This window comes from Mus caroli, chromosome X, assembly GCF_900094665.2.
Source record: "Mus caroli chromosome X, CAROLI_EIJ_v1.1, whole genome shotgun sequence".
NCBI lineage: Eukaryota > Metazoa > Chordata > Mammalia > Rodentia > Muridae > Mus > Mus caroli.
In genome coordinates this window covers 105929232-105945863 of record NC_034589.1, presented here as the reverse complement: position 1 = coordinate 105945863, position 16632 = coordinate 105929232, and the positions used below count along the sequence as shown (strand labels likewise).

General features: G+C 33.3%; 1 protein-coding gene across 1 annotated transcript in view; it reads left to right on the top strand.

Annotated features, from left to right (window-relative positions):
• Positions 1-15383, top strand: part of Pof1b (POF1B actin binding protein) — a 60247-nt gene extending 44864 nt beyond the window's left edge. The window contains exons 10-17 of the mRNA XM_021153727.1: positions 3582-3674; positions 4518-4631; positions 5419-5571; positions 5859-5978; positions 8258-8386; positions 9203-9285; positions 10529-10643; positions 13360-15383. Of these exons, the coding sequence (XP_021009386.1) occupies positions 3582-3674; positions 4518-4631; positions 5419-5571; positions 5859-5978; positions 8258-8386; positions 9203-9285; positions 10529-10643; positions 13360-13365 (813 nt within the window). The 3' untranslated portion in view covers positions 13366-15383. The remainder of the gene's footprint in view (positions 1-3581; positions 3675-4517; positions 4632-5418; positions 5572-5858; positions 5979-8257; positions 8387-9202; positions 9286-10528; positions 10644-13359) is intronic.
• Positions 15384-16632: the final 1249 nt, after the last annotated feature.

Sequence of the window (16632 nt, the reverse complement as noted above, 5' to 3'; positions counted from 1 at the left end):
TGCCTCTGCCTCCCGAGTGCTGGGATTAAAGGCGTGCGCCACCACGCCCGGCTTTAGTAATTACATTTTATAATTTGAAATCTATTGATCCATGATTTTCTATATTTTATGTGTTATTTTTTGTTTAGAGAGATGATGTTTTTGAATAGCTTTGGTTCTGTAAGTTAAATGGCAATATTCTTATAGCTTTTAATACCACAAGAACTACACCTTTTGTGTGTGTGTGTATTTGTGTGTGTGTGTGTATCTGTCTGTCTGGAACTGATATTCAATCATATGTTTTATCAGACATTCCTGGCTTAATTTATGGAAAAGTTTGTGACTTCCTCTTTCACAGTGTTTGTAATTTCTTGCTAAAGAATTTTATGGTTGCTTAAAAGCTTTTGTTGAGAAATTTTAACAATCCCTTTTAGCTTGATATTGATAGCTATCAATTGATTTTCCTTATCAACTTGAGACTTCGTTTTTGTCTTTCAGTGGTCAGTGAATCTAGATGAAAGCCTGACCATTTGGTTGCTGTGTTATGAAACTCTTAACCAATGAAAGTTTTATTCAGATATCTTGTTTTAGAAGGTTACCTCCTATGGTAAACAATAAGAGGAAGTGAGACAGTTTCTATTACTGCCAAGTGGAAGTGAATGTTCTTCTAATTGGCCTGTCTTCACATGATACAACAGAAGGCTTTATGGTATCAGTTGATATGACAGCTTGGGGTATCATTTTTGCACTGTTAGGATGAAAGTTTCATCTCTGCTTTTCCTGACACAGACCTAATAAGTAGTATTGATGTAGCTCTTTAAACCCTGATAATGGAAGAAGTCTGGGCTCGTTCCTCCTCCTCTTATCCTTAGGTGATATAAGAGTCAGAATTTCCCCAAACCAACCTGTTGTAGAATTTAGTTTGAGACAAATATTGTCTAAAGGTTTTCTGCATTGTTTCTTTCATCATCTTGAGCTTTACATATTTTTTATGTATAAATGCTTGTGATTTTCAGTCCTACTAAGAAACCATTAAAGAGACTATGAGATTCAAAGAAGTCTAAGTAAAGGCCTGGACACTTATACAAATGCAGTGAGAGCCACTGGAGATAGTTAGGGAAGATATTAAGAAAACCTGTCCTGAAGGAGTTTTGTAAGACAAAATCTCTCCAAAGTCTACATGTTTCAACAGGTATTCATGTTCTAATATAGTTCATATGAAGCCATCCTAACTAATATCAATTACATTGAACATGTTAGGAAGATAGGACTATTATGAGCTGTAGTTCTCAGGTCAGACCTGAACTTTTTTCACTTGTTGATAAACATGATGCATATACCACATGATCTGATGATATGTCAATAAGCCTGCACCCCTCATTGTGAGGTTTATTACCTTTGATAAGTGTGTTGCATCTTTCTTTAATCTGGTGTGTATGATAGACATTTAGACCTGTGCTTTGTTTTATATGGTTTTGATATGCTGATATTCTCATGTATTCATTTTTTTATTCTTTCTTTTCTTTTCTTTTCTTTTCTTTTCTTTTCTTTTCTTTTCTTTTCTTCTTTTCTTTTCTTTTCTTTCTTTCTTTCTTTTTCTTTTTCTTCTTTTTTTTTTTGTTTTTTGTTTTGTTTTTTGGTTTTGTCAAGACAGAGTTGCTCTGTATAGCCCTGGCTGTCCTGGAACCCACTTTGTAGACCAGGCTGGCCTCAATCCCAGAAATCCGCCTGCCTCTGCCTCCCAAGTGCTGAGATTAAAGGCGTGTGCCACCACCGCCTGGCATTCCCATGTATTCTTTATTATTATTATTAATTAGGTATTTTCTTCATTTACATTTCCAATGCTACCCCATAAGTCCCCCAAACCCTCCCCCCACTCCCCTCCCTCCCACTCCCCTCCCCCCTACTCCCACTTCTTGGCCCTGGCGTTCCCCTGTTAATTTAATTTTAGTTGTAGAAGTTCATAGGTAGTGGTATTTGATTCATCTAATTGAGTAGTTCTGAACCTTCGTAAACTTAATAGAATTCTTCATAGTCTGGTGACCCATAACCATAAAATTATTTTGTTGCCCCTTCTTTATAACTGTAATTTTGCTACTGTTATGACTTATAAATGTCTGCTATGCAGGATATCTGAGAGTCTATCCCCGAAGGGATCGCAACCCTCAGGTTGAGATCCTTAAGAGATGATTTACTTTTCCTCATAGTTCTTGTTGGGTAGGCAGGTGGTCACTTGCTTGAAACAAACAAAAACAGGCTGTCATTGGCATCAGAGTTTGTATTTAAATGCAGCAGTCTAGTTCTGTTCACTGCTCTGTCTCAACAGCCCTGTGTGGTTTTGAGGGACAGGACAGATGAACCACTTCTTCCTATAGTAGAGAACCGGAGTTGAGTTCCAAGCACCAACATAGAAGTTAACAACGTTCAGTAACTACACTTGCAAGAGATTTGATGCCACTTTCTTGCCTCCATGAGCACCACACACTCATGTGATACATATGTATATATGCAGGCATACACTCATACACATGATGTAAAATGAGCACATTGTTTTGAGAATTGGGTTGTGACATAGCCTACATTTTAGATGTAACAATGAGCTAGGGGATGGGGTGGTAATGGAGTCACTCAAGGCAAGTTACTGCCTGAAAAAAAACTCCAATTGGAATAGCTTAGGACAAAGCAGCCTGTACTCCACATAAAACTTAATTCTTTACACCTCAGGAAGAATCCTTGGACATCACAGCACACTTAAAGTTCCTTTTTTTCTTTCAAATTTTTATTAGATATTTTCTTCATTTACATTTCAAATGCTATCCCAAAAGTCCCCTATAACCTACCCCTACCCCCTGCCCTGCTCCACAACCCACCCACTCCCGCTTCCTGGCCCTGGCATTCCCCTGTACTGGGGCATATGATCTTCACAAGACCAAGGGCCTCTCCTCCCATTGATGGCCTACTAGGCCATCCTCTGCTACATATACAATTAGAGACACAGCTCTGGGGAATACTGATTAGTTCATATTGTTGTTCCTTAAAGTTCTTTTTATGGCTTGAAGATCAAGTGCCTCAACTCTTCAAAAGCAAAAATTTGATGATAGAATTCTGCTGTGTAAAGAAGATAGTACTTTTTTCGTACAAATGGAAAAAAAGAAAAGTTTCCAAAGGATTAGTTAAAATCTTTTCAGGAGTGTGGCTTGACTTGCTTAAGAGAGAATTCGGAGAGACATGGGTGGGGTACTAAACATGGATAGTCTAGAGGGAGCAAAAAGAAAGGGGAAGGTGATAGAATTGTTTTGATTGAAAACATGTATAAAATGCTGGGTGTTGTGGTGTACAAGCCTTTAATCCCAGCATTTGTGAGGAAGAAGCCAGCAGATCTCTTGTGAGTTCAAGGCCAGTCTACTTTAGCTACAAAACAAGTACCAAGCCAGTCAAGGCTACACAGTGAGCAATTATCTCAAAGAAAAGGTATTAAAAATAAAAAATTAAAGTATTTTTGTAGCACTAGAATATAAATACAAATAAATAAGCTACACTTGCTCGTGTTGCCTATTTTGAAGCATTAGTAAACAGAAACCTGGATGCTTTTCTTCCTCCAGATGAGGGGTATGTCTGATAAGTCCCTGAGACTAGTGCTGTCCACGTTTAGCAACATACGGGAGGAACTTGGACATCTTCAAAATGATTTGACAGTAAGATTTATTTTGATATTTCTTTCCCATGTATTTCTGATGGTTAGCTTCTCCACACAGAAATGAAAACAAATGTTCAATATACTTTTACAAATATATTGTAAAACAATAGTATTACACATCCATAGACATGACTAACTTTGTGAAACAGCTAATAAGCATTGAAAGAGGAGAAAAGAACTGCCTCATGAGTACATGAAAGTATGTTGATAGGCATGAATCATTTAATCTCCCACTAAGGTAATTAATGCTTAAAGGCAGAGTTGTCTACAAAATTAGAATAACTGTAGTCATTTAAAAAGAATTTCCCTCTTTACTGTAATGATAAAGAATACTTAGAATTTCTTTTTAAATAAAACAACTTGAAAACCCTTTCCTCCCAATGCTTAACTTTTTTATTATTCTAATTGATATTTTTTGGTGCCATCAGCTAGATACATTCTGGTGAAATTCCACTCTAGTAAAAAACACCTCAAGGAATTTTGAGTGTTTTCCCTTACTTTTCTGGTTAGGTTCTGCAGTCTCATAAGTGTAGCTGTATTTTAATTTGAAGATTCTCCACCTGCTGAGATTAAGAAGTCTTTGTAGATTGAAATAAAATATAAAAATTATTCAGAGCATTCTGCTTCATTGCACTTAGCAGTAGCCAATCCATCAAAATAGTCCTTTCAATAGAGGATTTCAAAGTTTGTGCTTTTGTATCTCTTGACTTTGAAGAATTCCACTTTGTTAAGCAATTACAGATGAAACAGGTTTTTATTGAAATTTTACAATGTAATCAAGACATTACCTGTTAACAATTTTATATAACTCTGAGTCCTAATAAGTAATTTATGCCTTTAGTCACTGGAAAATGACAAGATAAGACTTGAAAAGGACTTAGCATTCAAAGAAAATCAAATGAAAGAGTATGAAGAACTCTTGGCATCGGTGAGAGCAAATAATCGCCAACAGCAAGTAAGTTAATGTCTTTTGTAGGTGATATTCTAATGGATACCTTTCCATATGCACAATTACTGGCACATTGAAGTCCTGAGATATAATCCAGATGGTATTAAAGTGTGATGGAACAATTTGTTCATCTGAGAATTGAACAGCTTTGCATATTTTCAACAACTGAATACGCTCTCAGAGAAATAGGCAACCTTATGTAGTATATAGCATACAAAATACACAGTGCTCTATATTTTGGGGCAACAAGAATTGTCACTGAAAGTCTAAGTTGATGCAGTCTTTTAATCTAATGATGTGTTAATTGGAAAAAAATGATACATCTTATGTTTGTGTACAGAATAAACAAGGAAATGGACTCTATAGGCATTCTGTGTTTTTTTGAGCAGAGATTGTTCTAACCAAAACTATGATAAGCTTTCAGATTTCATTCTCTCTGTTTGGTCTCATGACTTTCCCAAAGTTCTTACAAACTTAATCTTTTAACCACAGTGAAGGACAAGGTCATTTTAGAAACTGCTAGTATAGTATGATGTACTCAGACTAACAAGGATCTAATAACTAAATTGGGACTGAAATTTTTATAAAAATGTTATTCCTTTTTACACATTAGACAAATAAGATTAGGGAAAAGATTAAAATGTAGCATGATGTTCAAAATATCATAAGGCAAAAGTCTAAAAGATTGAGTTTGGAATTTTTTTCTTCATATTTCTCAATGAGTCACTTAAAAGGACACTTACTTTGTAAACTCAAAATGCATTTTTCTTATGGATTTGTATCTTCTTTACAGCAAGGACTTCAAGACTCAAGTGCAAAATGTCAGTCATTGGAAGAAAATAACCTTTCTCTTCGACATACACTGTCAGACTTGGAATACAGACTGAAAGAACTTGAGTATTGTAAACGCAATTTAGAGCAAGAGAATAAAAACCTTAGAATACAGGTACTAGATTTTATAGTATTGTACTAGTTATATAGCTATAAGGCTATCATTGTTAATAGAATATACAAACTTCACCTTGAGAAGTACTTCGACTCCTTTCTGTTGACCTTACATGAAAGTTGTACCATGCTGACACTTGAGCTTTATAAAACAGCCTCTCAAGATTATTTTTATTATTTCAATGTCTTATTTAATAACATGGTATTAATGTCGTAATAATTTTGAAACCTAATATGTATTTCCTTCTTAACAATCCAATTACAAAAAGTTATTTTGGTTTTATATAGGTGTCTGAGACTTGCACAGGCCCTACACTACAGGCTAAAATGGATGAGATTGGCAATCATTATATGGAGATGGTAAAAAACTTGAGACTTGATAAAGATAGAGAAATCAGCAAGCTAAGGGTATGTTGATCCTATGTTGCATAAAACTGTCTACAGAAGCTTTTTAAAACAATAGTGATTGTTGGGCCTTGAGAGATAACTCAGAGGATTTTAACAAAACCTGCTGTTCCAATCATGAGGAAGAGAGTTACCATCAGCCATGTAACAAGTCATGAATTCCATCCTTCAAATGTTTGTAACTATAGCTCTGTGATATCTATTACCTTCTTCTGGCCTCTGCATACACATACAAGCATATATACACATTTATCATATATGTATGCATAAATTAATAAGGTAAATTTTTATTAAAATAATAATTATCATCACCATCACCACCACTCCCCTGTCCAGCCACTATTAAAAAGAAAAATAAATATTGTTACAATTTTAAAACTATAGAGAAATAAATAAGTTGAAGACTTTAGTATTTTCTAAAACTTTTTCTTATAAATATACTTCTGTCTATTAAAAAGCAGTGAAACTTCCAACTGGTACTTCAAGTTAAATTATTTTATACTTTAAGTTACTTTTTTCTTCTCAGTTGTTTAGAAAAACATTCATTTCATTGTCTTGGTTTTTAAAGTTTTAACAATTTATGTTTGGGAGATTGGTGAAGGATCCTTCAAAATATTGCTTAATGCATACTTTTTTCAGAGAAGAGTCATATAACATTGTTCAGCTAAGACATAGTTGAGCTGGGTGATGATATTTTGGTTAATTTTTTTAAATTAAAAAATAATTACACCATTTCTCCCTTCTCTTTCTTCTGTCCAATCTCTCCTGTATACCCATCCTTTGTTTGTTCTCCAGATCCTTGCTTTTATACATAAATACAACCTGGTCAGCCCATCTAGTATTACGGTATAGTTTTGAGTCTCATCATTCAGTACTGAATAACCAATTAAGGGATGTATACATACAGAAACCTATTTCTCCCATTTCCTGCATTTCTTAGTTGCCTGTCGTTCTTTATTCACGGATGGGGGGCTTGGTGAGATTTTTTTCCCCTATGTTATCATGCCTATTTATATTGTCTTTCTTCAGGTCTTGTTTAGGCAGCCATATTGAGGCATCATGGGTGAAATTACCCAGTCGTTGATACAGTTAATACAGACAGGGTCAATCTCACAGAAAATTTACTTTTCCTGTGGCTTACTTACTTACAATCTTACTGCCCCCTCTTCCTTGATATTCCCTGAGCCTTAAATTCAGGATTCAGGATTTACATGTATCAGTTGTGGCTGAACACATCACGATATTTTGTTTTCTGTATGTTAACATTTATTCATATAAAGAGTTTTGTCACTCATGTTTATGTATAATGGACAAAGTATATAGTTGTTGCCTTATAATTCTATGTTGAATTGATATAACTAACCCTTAACTTACTGAGTCCTAAATGTAGATAAATACATTTAACTATCTTATGATTTATTTATTTTTGTTTACTGTGAATTGTTGATATGTCTCTTTGAGGACATTAGATCCCCTGGAACTGGAGTTTAAAGACCATTGTGAGTTGCCACATGGGTGTTAGGAATTGAACCTGGGTCCTCTGGAAAAGCAGCCAGTGTTCTAAGAGGCTGAGCCATCTCTTCAGCTCTGTCATTTAAATATCTTGATGGATAAAATGGCCAATGATTTTTCTCTCCTAATATTAGTGATTTTTTTCCTAAAATAAATAAAACAAAACTCAATTTGTTAATAGGCCTCCTGATCATTTTACCAAATTTCTACCACTGGTTTCCTCTTTTCCAACCTAACATTATTAGATGCGCATTAACCTGGCAGCTTCTATGTCTACATATGTGGAAGTGAGGAAGAAAAGGTTTGTCCTCAGGACCTTTGCTTTGAGTTGCAGCAGCTGCTATTATATTAGTCTGGATTACTTCGGAGATGCTTATCTCCCTTAGGATGCTGTGAATATTCACTTAAGACATGCATCAGGAGTCATTTTGTGAACTGAAAGCCACAGTATGACATTAAGATTGAAGGTGCCTTAATTTGTTTTTGACAGAATCCAAAGTGCCTCTTTCCTTAGCTTTATTTTATTGCCAGGGCCTAAAGCAGTTGCTTACATAGTACTAATCATGAATATTAAACACAGCTTTTTAAGATAAGAAACTTCTAACTGGCATTTAAAATTATATTTTATGTCAATAAAATTCTATAGAGATTCATGAAAATTGATATATTATTTTTCATTTTATGACTATGTGACTTGACCTAACTGTACTACATTGAAATTAAGTTGTTTTTTAAAAGCATTTTAATAATTGTTATTTCTAAATCCTTAGTCCCAATTAAACCAGTACCAAAAAGATGTTTCAAAAAGAGAAGGAAGTTGTAGTGATTTCCAATTCAAACTTCATGAATTGACAAGTTTGCTGGAAGAGAAGGATTCTCTTATAAAGCGTCAATCAGAGGTAAGAAAAAGGAGAGAAAATGCAATGGTACAATTAAATTCTGTATAATAAATAATTCCCATGGATTAGGAAAGGACACATTGAGTGGGAGGGATGGTTCAGCTGTTAAGAGCTCCTAATCAAAATACCAAGGAAAGCACACATTTCCAAGTTATACTTTACTACATATCAATGTATGTATATGAATCGTATGATTTTTAATGAAATGAAAGAAGGAATTGAAGTTAAAAAAAAAAAACATGGGTGTTCTACGTGTACTATTTCTAAGACAGTGGATTTATATTTTATTAACAGTGAAATTCTCTAAAGCCTGTGAGCTCATTCTTAGATCATGAACTCCTCCTTCATTAAGGAACATGTAGCCCAGAATCTGGTATATGATAAGTTCTTAAAAGCACTACTATTATTTTTAAAATGGCACTCATAGTGACATTCATAATAAATTTGTTAGAATGCTGAATTTACTTTCTTATAGAAACTTCACTATCATCATCATCATCATTATTATTATTAGGCCATATTTTCAACTACTCAGAACAAAATAAATTCACATCTTCATACTGACATCCATGTTCATCCAATTGTCAACATCCTACCTCAGTTAGTAGTCAGGTTAAAGAGTTATTAATAATATTAGGTTGGAAAAGATAAAACCGGTGGAAAAACTTTGGTAAAAGGCATGTATAGCATTTTGACTACTGTGTATCAACATTAGTAGAATTACAAAACAGGAGGAGTGGTGGATGTTGTTCTTAGTAATCTTATTACCAAATGCTTATATTTCTATTTAAATGATTATTGTGTTTTATTTGTAAGGAACTCTCAAAGTTGAGACAAGAAATATATTCATCCCATAACCAACCCTCTTGTGGTGGAAGGACTACAATCACCACAAAAAAGTAATGTACTTTAAAATGACATAATGTGCCAAGTTATTATAAAATTTAAGTTTTTATTCTTAAATTTAGTTGATGTGCATACCATTAAGAAGTGTTCCGATCATTTTACTTGTTTGATCATTCTACTGGAGAGTGAATATTCAAAAAAGACTAATATCATGGTTAGGATAATTGTGTTTCATATTTAGAGTATGTTAACTACTATGGAAATAAAAACAAAGTTGTTTATGACATTGGGGCCAGCAGTTGATAGATATTTAGTTGTGGTAAGTTGTAGAAAGCAGTCTTTATCTTGCCCTGATTATTCAAGTTGATATTTGTAATCCTTTATGTGAAAGGTATGTGTTTCACTAATTACAGTGTATGCCTGAAACCTTGAATAATATAAACTCTAATATAAACTTTGTCTTTTATTTGATTTTAAAACATATATTATGAAGATCATCATATAATTTCCATCATAATTTTTCCATTAAGTACAGATGTTTTAAGTTTGTTCACTTAAATAATGTATACATCCAAGTTTTCAGCATCATTAATTTTGTGCTTTAGGAAATAAAATGGTTATGTGTGATATCACCAGTTGACTTAATAATAAAGAAAGCTGAGTCAGTGACTGAGTAGCATATCAAGTATAGATACATTAAGGAATAATTCACATGCTAAATGTAGTTCAACAGCACAAGATTTTATTAGCCTACTCATAATGGTACAATATTTGTAACTTAAGAATTATATATTTGGGGAAAATTTTAATTAGTGTTTTGGAACATATTTGGGAAGGAATATCTGGAAGTGTTGGTAATTAGGGCAGAGGTCTGTTACAGATTTCTACCTATGTATAAAACAGTACTAGATAGTTTTAACACACAAGATACGACTGTAATATACATTATTGTGTCACTTTAACTTGAAAAACTTTCTAGAATCCAGTTAATTTTCCTTTCCCTATGTTTCCCTATTGTGTATACACGAAAAACTCCTAGTAGTGATCTCAGCAATTATGATACTTAGTTATTTTGATTTTTCCTGTGTATTATTGTCCTGTGTTACCAGTGATCCATCATAATCAGAGGCCACATCCTCCCCATATTTAACATAAAAAGAGTTGCACTTTTATATTTGAGAAGGCATTTCATTTGAAACTAATTATTTAGTGATAAATGGATTTGAACAGGGGAGAAGAAATGGAAGTGACTACAAATGAAAGTTAGTAACTAGTAACTCTGTTTTTGGTGTGTAGGTACAGAACACAATATCCAATCCTAGGTCTCCTGTACGATGACTATGAATATATACCACCAGGTAGTGACACACAAACAATTGTGATTGAGAAAACTGAAGACAAATGGACTTGTGTAAGTTTATTTGGGTATTTCTAGCCTGTTTTAATTGCATATTTATAGCTTTTAAAAATTAGGTAAAATATCAGATGTCATAGGCAATTTGAAGTGGAATGGAACATGAATGTGCATGTATCGATAGAATTTGTCTTGTAATCTTGAATGTGGATACTTACTACCTTTTATTTATTTAAAAATGGAAAAGAGATTTGTATCTATTTTATATCTAGACTATAAAATTCTCCAATTTTAAATTCTGGGGTTTAATGTGAAGCTGAATAACCATGCAAATAACATCTACTCTAAAATTTACTTCAATTTCCTCCTCCAACATGATCAGATAACATAGATATCAACACCATTCTAAATACTTCAATCCATTACTAAAAATCTCTTCTTGTACATGGATGCCAGCTACATTCTTCAGATTTTCACTGCTTTCATTGTTAACCTTTAGAATAGTGATCATCATAGAGGAAATATATATATTCCCCAGCACAATAGTTCTATCCTGTGGCATCTACTTTCTAACTCCAGAACATTTACTGTATTTGGACATTTTCAGTTTGCAGTAGAGGTCAGCTATATTGACATCTACTGGGTATAGTCCTGCCTATGGTGTGCAGGACACTCCTTAAAAAAAATCTTCTGACCCCAAATTTTAATAGTGCTGAGCTTGAGAAAACTTGCTAATATTAAAAAATGTTTTTGAGCTGTTCTTAATTATATACTTCTACAATCTTGAAAGGTATCTTAATAAGCAATTCAGTGATCATAAGCGCAGAAATGCAAAACATTCCTCCTGTACAATGGACAGAGAAATTTCAGAATCTCAGCTTTCTAACCGTACATAATTTTATTCAAAACAGTAACTTCAGTGTTGTTATCATCTACCTGTCTAATGGCTTATATACTAAGATAAAGCAAATCCATGGTTAGTAAACTCAAGGAAGTGGTTAGTCTGAAAAAGTAGAGGTGGATTGAAAGGCGCATGAGGAGGGCATCCAGTTTACTAATAATGTTTTGTTTTCTGAGATTTGTGATTTTGAGCATATGTGTGGAATTTGGAAACAAAGATCTGTAATATATGTTTTTATTCACAATTTTATTGTACTTTGATACATATATGTTGAAAAATATTACACCTCAAAATTACAGTTTACTTATCCTGTTATTAAAATTAAATAGTTGTTAAATAATGCATTAAAGATATATATCTTGGGCAGTGGTGCCACATGCCTTTAATCCCAGCACTTGGGAGGCAGAGACAGGCAGATCTCTGTGAGTTTGAGACCAGGCTAGTCTATAGAGTATGTTCCATGACAGTCATGGCTACACAGTGAAAAAAATAAGGGGGGCGGGGGGACAGAAAGAAATGAAGAAATGAAAAGAAAAAAGAAAAATATGTATCTTATAGCCAAATAAACTCAAATACTTCAGTAGCAATAAAAAATCATGATGATTTAAGTTCTAATGTTCTTTTACAGTAATAGGCACCAGTATTTTTTTATTTATTATTATATGTAAGTACATTGTAGCTGTTTTCAGACACACCAGAAGAGGGCGTCAGATCTCATTATGGGTGGTTGTGAGCCACCATGTGGTTGGTGGGATTTGAACTCAGGACCTTCGAAAGAGCTGTCAGTGCTCTTAACCGCTGAGCCATCTCTCCAGCTCCAGGCACCAGTATTTTAACTAATCAGTGAAAGTAAGCAGTGTGTATTAGATCTCCAACAAAAATAAAAATACATGCATAGTTTAATCTTTTTCAAATCACTCCTCAGGCCATCAACTTGTTAAGAAATATTACTAATTATCAAGTGAGAAAAGTACTTGATAACTTAAGAATCATATTAGTACAAAAATGTGTTTACACAGGGAAAAAATTTGATCCTAAAAGTTAAAATTCAAAAAAATTGCTTGATGGGGCTGGAGAGATGGTTCGGTGGTTAAGAGCACTGACTGCTTTTCCAGAGGCTCTGAGTTCAATTCCCAGCAACCAATGGTGGCTCACAACCATCTGTAATAGGATGCGATGCCCTCTTCTGGTGTGTCTGAAGACAGTAACAGTATACTCACATACATGAAATAAATCTAAAAACAAAGCCGGGCGTGGTGGCGCACGCCTTTAATCCCAGCACTCGGGAGGCAGAGGCAGGCAGATTTCTGAGTTCGAGGCCAGCCTGGTCTACAGAGTGAGTGCCAGGACAGCCAGGGCTACACAGAGAAACCCTGTCTCAAAAAACAAAAACAAACAAACAAACAAAAAAACAAAAACAAAAAAAACAAAAAAATAATCTAAAAACAAAACAAAACAAAACCAATTGCATGACTACGTGCAGTGACAATATTTTCTGTGGAATTGAAGGGTCTAGTATAGCTATTTCTTCTGTCTGCTGTATAGAGGAAGAAGTTCCAAATTATTCAATAAGTTCATAAATTATCGAACTGTATTTATTGACTCACATATTTCACCAATCATATTTAACCTTTAAATATGACAATAAGAACAAAATTACCCAATCTCCCTCCCCCTTGCCTTACAGTCATTTAAAACACATTCCTTAAGTTGGAGATCATCATTTTATTGAATACTCTATAAAATAGTGTATAAAAGTGAGATACATTTCTGTTAGCAGTATACATACCCAACTGAATATTTTAATAACTATGTACATGTAAAAAAATAACTGTGAACCGATTTTAAGATGTATTTTTTTTTCTTTTCTAGCCATGAATGGATTCATTCTACAATACTACAACCCAAAGGAAATTTTCTTTGTCTGCATCAGGATTTTAATTGTTATTTTTCTATTGCTAATATGCAATCAAATTGTGAATCCTGGTACTACCCCATGGATCTAATGGGATGCTTTAATTCTAGAGATGAGTTCCCCTCATTCAGGAGAACTAGGTCCTTTAAAAAAAACACACACACATTTATATATTTGAAATTTAACACCATGCAAATGGGAGAAAAAAATGACCTTCGTGTTTAAACCCTGGTTGCAGAAACTGTAGAACCTAACCTGTTATTTTTATATAGGGTGCTTCCTATATGTTGAACTTATTCATACAATAGAGTCTTTACAAGTTATTCTATTATGTTAAATGTGTAACTTAGCTATAGGATTCAGTCCTGTTTTTCAGCAAAACAGAGGCAAATAGCAATTAAATTAAAAAAAAATAGGTTAACTAGAGCATGAAATATACAGCCTTACTTTTCTCACATTAAGCTTGTGACTAATATGAGTACAGCAGTGCTAACATATCTTGGAAACAGCTAAGTCAAAGGTGGAGGTTAATTTTGTTAATCATGGAAATGAGCTAATATCTTTTAACTAAATGCATTAATTGAATTATACATTGTGTAACTTAGTTCTAAGTACATGTCAGTGCCGGGGAAAATCTGTTCTTTCAAAACACATCTTCTGCAAGCGATTCCATTCACTTTGTAAAAAACGTAATACTGTACTGAAGCAGGGGCATAAGAATGTAGAAGTTTTCATAGTGATAGACAGATATAACATTGCAATACTGCATAGTCATAAAATCTTTAAATAACAAAAATTAGCAGTAAAAGATACTTGATAGCTGTATCTTACTTGGAGAATATTTTATAGTAGAGACTTTGATGTAGTTAGAAATTTGTTATTTGAATTGTAATGACGTTACAAAGTGATACAAGTATTTGTTTATTATATTATAAATAAGGAAATTTCATAATATAACCCAATCAAAAGGTACAAAACATTGCTCATCAAAGTAGGATTAAGGTAACAAATATATTGAGGTTACATGTTTAGTTCATAGTTTTGTACTAAAATATCTACAGAAACCTTTATAAAATTCTTCAATGCTTTATAAGCATATTCTAATTATTCTAAGAAGCAGTTAGTATAAGCATGGCTGTGGCACTATATGCACTAGAACTATGAGTTAGAAATATTTAAAAGGTCTTGATATGAAATTGAGTCTTATTTATATTCTTATAACACTTAAGATATGCATTAAGTTCTCTGACATGAATAAAATTTCTATTTTATCAATATTTTATGATATAAAATGTTAATGTTTCCTATTTTTACAATTCCCCTCTATTTTCTGGACAGATAAGTTCTCTCCTCTGATAGATACCCAGATATGCAATTATGGCAAAAGTGTATTGTTTTCGTCTATTACAAAAGTTACAATCGAATGCTTTAATCACCTTGACAAAAAAATGCCATAATTACAATGAGAATGTCTTTTTCAAAATTACAGAAAACTAATGATATCCAGAATTAAAGAGCAATTAAGAAGACAGTCTGTTTGATCTAAGATAGTGATTTAGAGTCATATAAAAGTTTCCCATTTTTTAACCAACGTTTTGAGATCAATAGAAATAAGAGGAATAAAAGTGATATTAATAAAATTATACATTTAGTTCTGGAGATGGATTCCCCCAGTCATTCAGGAGACCTGAGTCTGTTTTTTATACATTGATATATTTGATATAGCAACATGCAAATGAGAGGGGGGAAAAACCTTTGTGTTTGAACTCTAATTGCAGGCAGTGTAGAACCTAACCTGCTTCCTATGTTCATCAATTCTGTGTAGTTACTCAAGGAAAACTCCAGTGTCATCAGGTGAAGATGTCCATTCATCTCATTTCTATTTCTATATGTTTTCACTTTAGATTTGTCAAATAAAATGGAAACTGGAGAGTGTCATACAAAATATTCTTATGTATCTAAATAAAATATGTTAAGCATCTGTATTGTCTTTGTGAAACTTCAAATAGAAAAAAAAATTTAGCTTATCTTCCTATTTTACCAGGAAATGTTTTATCCTTTGAATGTTTATATAGGAGCTATGAGGCAAATTTGTAAAATAAGTACAAAAGAAAATTCTTCTTGATATAGCCTACACGAGGTAGAACTTTAACAAAAGTTTGACATCCAGCTGGTGCAAAATGTAGTTTTCTAAGCCCACACATGGTTTTCTAAGATATTTTCTTCCCATCTTGGTACCGGTACTTTAGCCATATTACTTTTTTCAAATTTGAACAATATGAAAAGTGCAACTTTTAAAAATATTTAACTATCAAATTTACATCAGTTTAACAAAAGTCTGTCTTTGCATTTCTTTCTTTCTCATTATTGTAATTTATAAAGATTACATTTCTTTAGAAAATAGAAATTCTTTTGAAAGTAAATGTTTTCAAATGATTTCCTCAAATGACCCATCTTCACCAGGATACACCGTTACAAAATTTACTTGATTTTGTAGTAATTTTTGTTCAACTGAAAAATACATTATTTCATGCTTACTCTAGGATAAATAATAAAAATAGTATTTCAGTAGAGTATAATAAGCACATCTTTCATTGATAAAAGTGCCTAATATTTACTCCAGAACAAGACATAACTTTTTATTCTATAAAGGAATAGTGGGATTGTTATGTGACACAATTACATGATAGACAGTATCAATTGCCATTCTCAGTAATTTTCTTGAATTCAGCTTATTAATAATGTGCTCATAAAAAAGCAGGCATGGTGGCATATACCTTTAATCCCAGTACTTGGGAGGTAGAAACAAAAAGATCTCTGAGTTTGAAGACAGCCTAGTCTACAAAATGAGTTCCAATATATCCAGGGCTACACAAAGGAAGCATGTCTCAAAAATTTGTTTTAAACAAAAGGTGCTTTAAACTCCCTGGGGCCTCCTGTCTCTTGAGAGTTAGGTGCATCATCTCTGAATGAACATAGACCTGGAAGTCCTCTACTGTATGTGTGTTGGGGGCTTCATATTAGCTGGTGTATAAACCTTGTTTTCCCATCCCAACATATTAAATGTTTTGAAATTCATGCTACAGATATCAGTTAAGGGGGGGGGGACTTTACAGTATAATGCCTCATTTCTATACTGTGTTTGCTAATACAATCAGTGAATACTCTATATGGCTCAAGGACCTAAAAAGCAAACCAGTATATTTAAATGAAAGAATATATAGGTATTT